Genomic DNA, 12,477 nt, shown 5'->3' on the forward strand with positions numbered 1-12,477 from the left:
TTATCAAGGATACCGGTTGCTGCTGGCTGCCTTGTTTGAAGACGGAATGTTAAAGGCTTGCCTGGCTTTGCACTGTACAATAGTTGAACCGATACGGCAGCTGAAAGAGCCCTCGAAAAGTGGTATCTGGCTGCAGCTGCTGTGTCGTGCAAATCTGCAGCCAATTGTTGTGTAATAGCCTTGAAAATTCTGTAGCCAATCTCCTCCCTTCCGCAACAACCCCTTCTTGCAAAAGTAGACCAGGAACTAGCTGACTCACCTGCATTCATTTGCATAATGCATGATGCAAGTTGCATTCAAAGCAATCGAACTCAATGTCAGCATGCCTTACACAGTCTAAAAAGCTTAGGAAATTTTCATCATATCCATGGCAGCACCACGACCATGGTATATACTTTCTTCCTGCAGCCACCATCAGCATTCAAGAATGCATGCAATCTCAAAGATTGCATGCTGCAGCAATGGCCAGGATAATTACCCAGGCACAGTATGATCGGTGCAGAAATCTTTGTATGTAATGCATGATTTTGAACATGTATCATGCAAGACGGCTTGGCTCTTCAGGCCGTAGCTCATGATTGAAGGTCACGAATTGCAGATACGTAGATTATATAATGTAAAGTGCATAGGACAACGTTCTCTGACAAAACCCGCAGTTTTGGATATCCAGGCATTGAAATCAAAACTGTTGCTGCAGGCTCTTGTAGAGCACTTTCCCATGCCCAGCGCATCTAGCAGTGAGGCAACCACACATCCTCCTGCATGTCCTCCCCAATTTTTAAACTTGAATCAGGGCACAAGGGCCAGACTTGCAACTCAATGAGCAGGCTACCAGATACCGTTGAAACACCCTCTGCCTTTTTGTGCCCCTCCCGGCTTCCCAGCCACCATCAATCAGATTTTAGCCTGACTTCCACATCCTAAAGTCCAGTTGGCGTAGTCCGTGGGCCAAACCAGTTCGTTAGAGTTACAGCCAGTGCAGTCTGAGAGGGATTGCTGCAACCAAGCACCCGCTTCTACAGGGCTGCATCACCTTGCAATGAACAACCCCTAGACAGCCAAGGGCAGGCAACAAACACATGCCTCTGTATCTCCCTCCCAACACTGGTACGCTCACAAGACTGCCTTAAGCCTCAGTAGGCGCCATACGAAGAACTTCCTAAGAGAGCCTGTGCTGACGTCAGCGGCCGTCAATGCCCCAAGCCCGCAGCAGTGCCAGCAGGATGCCAACGCAATTAGTAACATCCTCATCAACATTACTAATGCTACATGTTCTGGCCGCGTCAGTGGAAGCCGTTGAGGGATGCCGGCAAGCAGACTTGCCACCTTTTCTCTCAGCAGGCGCCATTACCACGTGCTTACTGATAAGGCCTAGCTTGGCGCGTCAGTGGGTGCCATTGAGAGATGCTGGTGAGCGGGCCTCCTCTTCATCGAGTCCAAAGTCGCCGCTCGCGAGCGGCTGGAAGTATGCGTCCTCCGCATCGTCCATTCCCCTGTAGCCAGACCCCCCCCCTGCGCAGCACCGCAGCATGGGTCAGAAAATCACAGAAATGAAATCTGATGGAGGCTTGGCTGCCAGCCTGAGCTGGTAGGCACTGAGCTGGTAGGCATTGAGAGAGGCAGAGGTGCAAAATTACAGCAAAAGGAAGGAAGTGAATAGAATAGAAAACAACAGATGGAGAAGCATGCGTAGGGTGCATTATTCACAGCAGCAAGCATGTCTGCCTCAATGCTGGCATCCATGAGAAGAGAGCACAGATGCCGGCACCCAAAGAACCTGGAGCATTCCTCCTTGCAAGCTCACCCTTTATCAAGCTTGCCTCCATCGACAGTCTTCATGTCTCCACGCGTCTCAAGGTAGAACGCTTTTTGTGTCAAAAAGTAGTGCGGAAGTAAAAATCACGGCAGCGATTAAACAGGAGGTAAAGTAGTCTCACCTGTTATTCTCTCCTTCAGGCGCATGAGTGCGTCGAGCAGCCAGTGCCACGTGCTCAGCAGCGTTCCTACCACGGGCGCCAAAGTCTCTTCCACCGCCGCCTTCTGGTCATCGCTCGCCCACACAAACCACCACAGCGCACCCGCCGTCCCAACTATCCCCAACACCTGAATAACAATAAGACAACGTGTCAAAACAATTCCACACAGCCTACCGCCTGAGGCAGGTGTTCCTGGGTCAAATACATGATGTTGGTTCTAGGGGAAAATGCAGTGTCCACGTCAGCTGATGAAGTGAAACACAAGTTGTACACTATGAAATGCTGGCACAGGATAGGTTCTGAGAAAGTCTGTGACATCTGATAATACTTATGGAGGCTCAAAACGGTCTTATATCCCCCTCAAGGCAGTACACGCGTCTCAGCAGCTCAGCGGACTTCGCCTTGTCTTCTCCTGCTCAAAGGCAGGCATATTGCTGCTGAATCCTGCACAGATAGTGCAGGCCGAAACTGAGAACGCCCTCGTTACAGTAAGGAAAATGGGTGAAGGACAACTCACCAGGATGACTACGAATGCCCGGGCTGCCCGGCCGCGGTGCTTGTGGCCTGCCCCGGGCCCGCCGGGCAGGTTGCCCTTGCCGTCGGTGTCGGAGATGACTCGCGACACGTCAGCACACACGTCATCGCTGACTAAACGGTGCTTGCTGCGGCTCACATGGTACTGCCCTGAGGTGATCGCTCCGCACTGCGACGTGTCCACGCTCTGAATCGGCCGGCACTCGTGGTTCACGTACTCAAAGCCGAAATCGCACTCCACATCAGCCTGCAATTACACACGATGAATACAGAACGTGCGTAAGCTGCTGCATAAGCTGCATTGATCCTATTATTAAATTGATGCCACATGCATTCAGATTGTCTTACACTATTGCAAGACGATCTGAACAAGACAGGAGGCAGATTGAGACCAGCGAGAGGGGAATGCGCAGGGGCAGCGCGGCAGCTGTTCTGGCAGGCATGCACGCAATCAGCAGATGCACATGGGAAAGGCTGCAAGCAAAAGGGATGGCGCACGGAGTCGCAGGGGCAGGGGGCGAAGGTGGTGGCGGCTCGCTCGTACTCCTTGCCGTTAAAGCAGTCGCTGCTGCGCCGCCGGCGTTCCATTGTCACATTGCGGCCCAGCAGGCACATGTCCGGCTTCGGGGGCGACCACGTCTCATAATCCTCCGCCGCGCAGTCCTGCAGAAAAATGCAAAATAATAATAATAATAATAATTATTATTATTATTACACGCCTATCCAAGCCAGATTAGGCTTAGGCAAGAACGCAAAATATGTTGCATTACTTCTTCACCGGTATCTTGCTGACCGCGCGAGGGTAGAGATACCAGCCTATCAGGGACGTCAAGAAGGGAAATGAGTGAATAATTGAAAACAGCCCTGGGCATTGACACCTGTCCAGGATGTCCCGCCAGGCCCGAGATGTAACCTTCTTTTGGCTGGGACAGAGGAGACCTGAACAGTCTGCAAAAAGACAGACACGAGCCCCAAACATCTCCGGGCTATGCTTAATCACATACCCGAGCTCTTGACTGCGACCTGGCTGCAGCAATGTCAGAGGCGGTGACCAGAAGCTAGGAGGGAGACTGCTATGATTACTACTCGGCAGAAGGGGTGACTCACCCGCCAGTCAGCGCCCATGATGGGTTTAAGGTCGATGACATAGATCTTGCCGACGGGCTTGGTGCCCTCTTTGGTGTGGCTGCACGTCGGGTGCTGGGGCGTTTTAAGGCAGGCTTCACCGTGCACCACAAACACATGACTCGCCGCCTTGGGCTCAACCCTGCACACCAAGCAGACAATTGAGCGCTCGGTCAAATACAGTCTGTACGTTGCTTGCCTGTCATCTTGGCAAAGTGGGCAAGCAGAGACAGGACGATCAATAGAGCAGGGCAGCAGTGCCAATCTGTCTTTGTGATCCTGGTCAGGCTAGCCGCCAAAATAATGCCATCTGCAGCTCAGAATAACAAGCCCTTAACATTAGCACAGGCACCACGGTCACAGGGCCCTTTTGGGCCGCAAAAACACTCTATGTCCGGAATAACTTTAGGATTTTGGTTTGAAAGATTTAGGGTTTAGGGGGCAGGAAAAGGGGTCTGACCGAATGTTTTGGATGTCGATGGCCTCTGACAGGTGGATGGTGTGCCAGCAGGCGCCCTGGTCCAGGCTGAACTGCAGCGAATCTGCGGGGCCCTCCGTCTCATGTGATGCCATCAGCAGCAATCCCCCATGGTCTCCGTACTCGTAGATGCCCTGCGGGGGGCGAAGGGGCACTTAAACCATCAAGACAGCAACAGGAATAAACCGCATCTAGGTCTTGATTTTGGGAGGTTTGCTGGGAGATGTGACACTACAAGCCAACCTTCCCATCCTCATTTGACACACGCTGTGTGATTAGTACGGCTGACAAGTCATGTCCTACATGAAGCTCGCGCGATGCAGCTCAATGAATTATTGCATGCAATGCAAACGCACTGTTTTGAGGGCCATGACATCCTTCCACAAAATCTGCTTCTCTGCACAGATTTCAAGTTCGAAATTGGAAAGGAACCCTCATGTTCCACGTGGAGGGCCTTGTCCTACCAGGTGGCGCCGCCGTGACATGACATCCAGGTGGACATGACACTATATAAAAGTTGCACCCCCCATTTACCAATTCAAATTTGAATAAAAGATTCCGCGCACCGCATGTGGCGCTACATCCTCCCAGGTAGCGCCGCCGTCCCGCGAGAGCCAGGTGCACATTGCGTCGGCGGCAAAGTCCAGGAATTCGCCGGTGTTGCCGACCGCCATCACGATCCCCGGCGCGTTCTCGTGCGAGTAGAAGCTCGGCCGCCCCTCTGCGCGCACGTGCCAGCATGAGCCTCAGCCACAGAGTGTATCCTTACACATGCACTTTTGTACCTCTGAACGAAATCCGCATTGCTACAGACAAGGCCAGGTAGTGTGGAGAGATGGCAGTCGGCGAACAGGTTCTTACAATGCCTCTCAGGGCACTTGGAAAGCTTCGCTCTTCTCACAGGTCCCCATAAACGGTCCTTCCAGTGCTCTTGACCAGGTGGCGGGTAAAGTTCCCCTAAGACTATGGAGGCCGTTCATTGTAAAAGCGGCGCAGAGGCCCCACAAGCGCAAGCAGGATGGGCTCACAGGTTTCCATGTAATAAACTCGAGAGCACCCCGGGGGGGCAGGGGGGGCGCTTGCCTCACCCTGCCAATTGGCGATTCTTGGCCTAAAATGAAAAGGAAGAAGATAAGAAATCAAAAATAAAAGGCACACCAGGGCCTTTGTGCCAGGAGGAGGGGCCGTGGAGGTGCAGCTGGCAGGGGACGGTGCAAATAAAGAGCATGCATGCCCAAGGTTATTGTAATTGGGTCTTGCTTGTATCTGGCAATTCCAACAAGAGGCAGGTTTTTGGCAGCATTTCCATGCAGCTTGTCTGCACACGCACCTTTCCTCTGCATGTACTACTGGTACATTTGAGGCAGCTGCTACTGGATCGGCACTACTGGTACGTACTACTGGTATATCCTGCTGGTAGAATTAGGCAGCAATATAATGTTCGGCCCCGGCTGGCGGGGGGCGGTACATATACTGAGCACCGTGCCCACGGTTGATTGGGTCTTGCTTGGATCTGGCAAGTCCAACAAGGGGTAGGAATTTGGCGGCCTTTAATTGCAGCTTGTCTGCAGGACGCACCTTGCCTCTTGGCAGGAAAAGCGTGTAATAATAACAATATTAATACTGTAAGATGATTGGTGATCTAGAGCGCACCGGGGCCTTCGTGCCAGGAGGAGGGGCCGTGCAAATGCAGCTGGCACTTGGAGGGGTCGTGGCCGGCCGCGCAGCGGTTGCACACGGCGTGCCGGTAGTGCTCCGGCTTCTGGAGCTCCTCCCACCTCCCGCCCCCATTAAACGAGATCTGCGCAGCAAATATCCCTGGTGGGCGCCCAACACTGGTGGGCGGCCTATCTCCAACAATTGTTTTCGGCACTTCCGCACAATCATAAGAACTGAAAATAAGGACAGCACCCGAGATACCCGCTCCTCCACCAATTCTACACTCACGGCAAATTGCCAGCCATTAGAAATTCAGAGATCAGAGCAAGCTCACTTCCCTGCAGGCTTGAACGCACCTGCAATTGGCCTAATAGGCATGCAAAGAAGCATTTCGCGCCCAGCCTCCACAAGCCACTTCAGATGCAGACAGTCAGGATTGGACAAGGCGCAGTAGCCCACCTTGGACTTGAGGAATTTCTCGTAGTTGACGGGGTGAAAATTGCCGGCGTCGTGCAGCAGATCCAGGCTGAGCTGGTTGGCCATGTACACCCCCGGGACCCCCTCCACGCGCCCAAAGTCGGTTATGTAGCGCCGCCGGAAGTTCGCCGACATGCTCAGGCTGTACAGCGTGTTGTTGTAGCCTGCCCGCCATCACACACAATTATGAAATTATTTCCAGCAGCCACAGCAGTGCAAGGCTTGGAATGTGTGAACACCGGTACAAACTGCTGCGGGAAAGCAAAGGGCCAGTTTTGGCACCATCGCAGGCGTGAATGCAGGCAGAATCTTGGGATGGATGACCCTAGGCAACACTCAAGGCAGACTCTGCAAGACACTGGGCCATGAGTCATCCGCTGACGCGCAATGCAAGGCATTCAAACAGAGGGACGCGTGTGGCTAGCAGCTGCCCTCGGTCACCATTTTTGCAGGTCTGTTTTGTAGGTGGTGGTCTGTCACGTGATCCAACAAACTCTCTAGGGATAAACACATCTAGCTTCAACCTTTTGGACAGCTGAAGCAATGGCTACACAGAAGCCGGCTTGATTTAGCTCCCCCACCACCTAAGGGTGGTGGAGGCCGTTTCTGATTGGAGAATCAGCAATCGTGATCATAAACGGGACCAACAGAGGGATATTGTTTTCTGAAACACTGAGGCACCCACCTGGCGAGTAGATGTTGCCGATGGGGGCCTTTGAGGCGATCATATCCTCCTCGTCGTGGTCGACCACCAGGAAGGCAGAGGAGCCGTCGTGGTTCTTCACCAGATTGTACGCCAGGTCCAGCCACTTCACCGGCAGGCATACCTGCGCAGTGTTATTGCCAGATCAATATGTTTGAACAATCCAATGAACAGCACATCCCCCTCTCTTGTATGGGCGGCAAACCTGCAGCAAAACTAAAGGCAGGGACACTCGCGCAGCACCCAAAGCACTCCGAATCAAGGCATTCGTGTGAATCTTACTCCCCCTCCTACTCATCATGACTATGGTTGTTGAAAGATATACAAATACAAAGTTATATCACCGGCAGGCGCACTTGTGTACAAGACCAATCCACTTTGATATTTTTCTGAGTTTTCATGGACCAGGACTCCTCTTCGAAGTCATTCAAGGTGGGTATCTGACATGCCTTTCTGAATGGGATGCTAGTGGACATGAGGCTGCTTTGGATTGATTGAGCCTCCAGCAGGCTGAAAGACACGCCGCTAAGGGCATGCTTAGCGATGCATGCACATCAGGCAGAAACATGCATTCCCTTGATGCCCAAATGGCTTTAGTTGTCTTGGAGTGCATGGCAAAGCACTCAGAGGGTTGCATTGCAGGGCCTTCACCGTGCTGCCTGACAAGACAACCGTTTCTCTTCCCCGCTTATTCTATCAGTTAGCAAATGCCTTCTTGAGGCAGCAGAGGTGCTGCAACGTCAATCACAGTCTCCAGGACCCGAGCGATCACAAACTATGAGGCCTGGCCTCTTGTGTATGGGTGCTTGGGCCCGGCAGGGGCCTTCTTCAAGGCATTGCTCTTACTAGACTTATATTTAGGGTTTAGGGTTAGGGTTAAGGGTATCGGGTCCCTAAACCCTGAAAACCCTAAGACAAAAAATACTAGACCCACCTGCTCAAAGTTCCTTCCCTCGTCATCAGACGCGTACAGGATGACTGAGCTGGGCCCTGCGGCGCTACTCACACTCCGCGGCGAGCCGTCCGGCTCTGTTGGGCAGTCCGAGGGCAGCGCCAGAAACACCTGCGATTTTTTTTTCTTTATTTTCCTTTTTTTATTGTTATTAGTTTTTAAATTGATACACAGAGTCTTACAGGGCAGCTCCCTTTGTACACGCAGTCTAGTAAGGGCAGCTCCTGCTATAGCCATTGAAAATGAACAGTAGTGGTCACACACACAGCATGTAAAGGTATTTGTATTCCCAGCGAGAGGGTGCCTCCTCTATCTTAGGCCAGGCATGTACTTGGGATGGAAAGAGCAGGTGCACCTCTTTGGAATCTAACCTCGAAATGAAGACGAAACACTGGGTGGACTCTTCGGAACAACTGAGCAGACAAGAAATGAGTTCTGAGCAGGAACTGATACAGAGAAGAAGATCTGAAAATTTCATGCATACTGTAGAGGCGGGGTGCACCTTGCGCCCAATGATCTCGAACTGGTTGCCGCAGGACACGAGCTTGCTGTGCGCAGACTTGAAGAAGTCCTGGCTGGTCACAAAGTGCATGTCCTTGTCCCACTGGGGGTAGGGGCCCTTCATTGCCTCCGCGCTCTCGTACACCTGCCGCATGACTCGTCAAGTCAGACTTGCCTTTTATATGGTCCTTTCTGGGCTTTATCAAAGGGGACAATGCACAAAGCCACTGCTTGCAGCATGCATGTGGCATATCATCCAGGATGCATGAACCCAAGTACCTTTCCCTTCTCACTGCTGATCAGGAGGGGAGCCCACATTCCACAGGCAGCAAATAACTCTCAAAATTACTTAGCAAGAAGCTTATTACAGAATTCACGCAATACATAAACTCCTGCATGAAGTGTTTCAGAAGGGTATGGTACATGAAGCTGGCTTGATTGGGGGAGTCACTGTGGTCTATCAAGCACGGGTAAGGAGAGGCCTGAAGGCACACCGTGGCGAATATGGTCTCGTCAGGGAACGCCCTCTTCTCGCCGTGGTGCAGCGAGGCCCCCCAGTCAAAGTCCCAGAAGGACGCGATCGCGCCTCCAGAGTTCTCTGTCAAATTCGTCCAGCTGTGTCCGAAATTCTGCATGCACCAACAGGTACTGTGAGAACCACATGATGAGAACATGTGCCTGTGCATATCGCCAGGCAATTGACATGGCTTTTTTAAATTTAAGCGTACATAATATGAAAGACTTATGAAAAAATTGTGTGTGAAAATCCAAACAAAGTCCAATGCTCAGCTAAAGTGGAAAAAGAGCAAGCATGAAGTGCCAGCCTTACATTGATCCTGACATACACCTTTATGAGCCTACACGGCAGGGCCAGCCAAGACGAGATCGAACGGATCATGTTCACACTGTGCAAAAAAACAGTACAGGACATAGAAGCCTGCAGCAACCACTCCCAGACATCTCACGGCCTCCCTTAGGTGCAGAAGAGCTGAAGACCCCACCTGGGAGACAAACAGGTCGTAGGCACACTGGGGGTTGGTGCTGGCGTCCCACTGCTCACAGATGTTTCTCCGGACCTTTGCCAGGATCCACTCTGGGCGCCCTGGATGCACCTTCACCTCATGCCAGAATCCCAGCGTGCGTCCAGGGGTCTCCACCTGCGTGCGCATTCGCTCCCCTGTCAGGGTATATAGTATTCTCATTATTATTATTACACGCTTTTCCTGCCGAAGGCAAGGTGCGTCTGCAGACAAGCTGCAATAAAGGCTGCCACAATCCTACCACATGTTGGACTCGCCAGATCCAAGCAAGACCCAATCAACCGTGGGCACGGTGCTCAGCTTATACCGCCCCCCGCCAGCCAGGGCCAGGTCAGGGTATATACCTCAGCCTAAATACCCTACATCAGGGATTCAGGCTTCTGTGCTGCTCTGCCCCAAGTGATTAGATGGTCTTTACTCGGGGCACCATATTTCAGCCCGCATAGCAGGTTTGTGCAAAGCACAAGCCTGACTCAGGCAAAGAAATGTCATTTCGCATGACTTCCCTAGCTCATGGCGCCTACGCTCCATGTCCAGCTTGAGTGTCCTTAATTTTGTGTCATCATTACCACCAGATCCATAAGGATGTAGACGCAGCGGTCACACACAGTAATGTCAGCCTGACCCTATTCTCCCCCTGAGTGGTGCCAAGTGGGCAATTCAGGGGCGCTATTTGCCTGCTCTTTAGTAAAATGGCTATCCTCCAGACAGTTGGCTCGACAGTGGCTCTGTCTATAGAGGAAATTTGCAAGGTTGGAGTCAAAAAGGACAGGCTCTCCTTCATCTACCAAGGGAGAATAAAGGCGTGCCACTACCATGTTGTATATCTATCAACCCTGAATGCAGACCCCTTATGCACTTTGTCTACCAAGGAAGAGGCTGCACCTTGGTGAAAGTCTGGCCATAGTCAGAGGTGACCCAGTGATAGTAGGCAGGCCCCGCAAACAGAATCCGCTCCGGATGATCCTCGTGGAAGTAGATATCCAAAATTCCCGCCAGGTCAGCATTCATCCCCTCTCCTAACTTCAAGGCCCCTGCGCCATGTCGTCCATTCCAGAATCAGTGGTCACCATGCCTTACTGTGTAGTACTGAGATGCATGAAGTCAGGACGCCGATCGATGCCTTCAAGGAAGATGGCAGTACGTATAATACAGCAAAACAGCAGCATTGGCCATGCAAACATCACGTGCTTGTAGGGGTGTCACCAATTCTCGAGCAGGAATTGTCATCATGGAGAGCCTGTCAATATGACAAAGTCAGGACAGCGGAAGATTGTGCGCAATAAACAAGGAAGCCACCTTCCATCTGCACAGTAACGTCCTTCCAGCTGCCCTCTCTCCCATAATTGTCTGACCGCCAAACGTGCCCGCCAACAATGGGCTCCATCGCTTCGGTGATGGCAAAGACAAACTGCATGGACCAAATGTCAGGTTCAGGGAAGTAATGCCGAGCACATACATAAATCTGAATGAGCGGCAGTTGTGTTCCCTCCCGAGGCTAAGATCATGCTGGAGGTCGCTTTCGCCAGACGCAGCCTCATAATACAGCTTTGCACAGATTACGCTACAACAAGATGTGCCATTCTGCACTACAAAAAGAACACGTAAAAGACGCACTCTGTCAACATCATGATTGAGACCTGCCCAACGCAGGTCGACGACGGGCGCCTCAAACTCAACCTGCACGGAGAAAAAGAATCAGTTCATAGTTTCTTGTCAGGCTCCCAGTCACTTACGAACAACTGCCGTGCATTCTGAATCTGGGTCCTTACATATGCAAATGACAGTTATGAAATGAAAGGTGTGTTCCTCTGGTCGGGGAAGATGTAGCTGTGCGGAAACGTACGGGTTTCAACTTGGTTCCATCTGCAGGGTAATCCTTCGTCCTCGAACACTGCTGGATCGCTGTTCCACCAAGCAAACCCGAGGCTCTGGCTTCCTTAGTTTGCTCCTCGCAAGCGTTGCCTTCACATGACGCTCGGACACGGAGCAGGAGTCCATTACTACTCAGCAGGATCAAAGAGAAGATCCACAACCTTCTCGTGGGTACCATTGTCCTTTACATCTAGCTAATCTTTAGAACCGGCCATTGCCACGCTAGTACTGCTTTTGGAGGTCTTTTAAAACTCCAGCACGCAGCAATAGGTCTCGCGAACGTTGCAAGAACTTGCTCCAGACGTGCCCCTCGCTTGAAGGGTTTCCATGTCATTATTGCAGGGTTTTGTGACGTCACGACACGGGCGATCAATGAGTGATCGAACCGGAAGCGACGACGCTTTGGCAGGATTTCGGGTCCCACCAATGCCGTAACAAGCAATTTTCTGGCTTTCAGAGTGAATCCCTGCCCTTTTGCGACGATTCCTCGCTTTCCAATGCTTATCGCGAACTGACCGAACTCTGCGACTGCGACGTTGGCGTCAGGCAAGAAAGGTACGCAGAGCAGGCGCCCCTTCATTAAGATGTACTGAGGATTGCTATTATTTGGTGTGATTTGGCCTTGCTCAAGCGCCTCGCCGCGGCAAACCCGGAATGCTGGGGCTTCACCGTGCCACCAACTGTCATTGAGAACGTACGGAGATGTTACGCTTGCCTGCTTCCAGGATGGGCGAGGGCGGTGGGACATCGCTGCTTGAAACACCTCCGTATGTTATTGCGATCGTGTTCCTGTTCTTTCTCGTCGTCACGCTCGGCTTCGAGAAGGTGAGTAACCATGCCTTGCTGCACTGCTGCTGCCCTGTATGAGTGAAATGATCAGCGCTTCGTATCTATTAGCGTCGAATTGTATCACTTACATGTCATGGTTCTATTACCGATGCTCAGACCTCGTAGACCATGGCCAAATTCAATATGTCAAACGTCATGTCTTTTCCACGCAGATCCTGCACGTCATCACCCACTACCTGAAGAGCAGGGGCAAGCATGGGCTCGTGGTGAGATTCTTGTGACCTTCTGACTGCTCGCTAGCCCTTGTACAGTCTATTGTAGATGGCATCTCCCTTGATATCACCGCGCCTGCCCTGTTGCCAGACACT

General features: G+C 51.9%; 1 protein-coding gene across 1 annotated transcript; it reads right to left on the reverse strand.

The window, feature by feature from the left end:
• Positions 1-576: 576 nt before the first annotated feature.
• On the reverse strand, positions 577-11,575 carry COCSUDRAFT_46791 (Oligoxyloglucan reducing end-specific cellobiohydrolase). Its single transcript, XM_005648882.1, has 18 exons — positions 11,292-11,575; positions 11,063-11,125; positions 10,745-10,856; positions 10,331-10,479; positions 9,407-9,562; positions 8,900-9,034; positions 8,407-8,550; positions 7,887-8,015; positions 6,935-7,076; positions 6,232-6,413; positions 5,767-5,914; positions 4,680-4,834; positions 4,096-4,247; positions 3,618-3,777; positions 3,009-3,173; positions 2,494-2,757; positions 1,938-2,103; positions 577-1,512 (listed from the first exon to the last, which is right to left on the reverse strand). The coding sequence occupies exons 1-18, from the start codon at positions 11,496-11,498 to the stop codon at positions 1,385-1,387; spliced, it is 2,757 nt and encodes a 918-aa protein (XP_005648939.1). The 5' UTR covers positions 11,499-11,575; the 3' UTR covers positions 577-1,384.
• Positions 11,576-12,477: the final 902 nt, after the last annotated feature.

The sequence above is a fragment of the Coccomyxa subellipsoidea genome (assembly GCF_000258705.1).
Source record: "Coccomyxa subellipsoidea C-169, whole genome shotgun sequence".
In the NCBI taxonomy this organism is placed as follows: domain Eukaryota; kingdom Viridiplantae; phylum Chlorophyta; class Trebouxiophyceae; family Coccomyxaceae; genus Coccomyxa; species Coccomyxa subellipsoidea.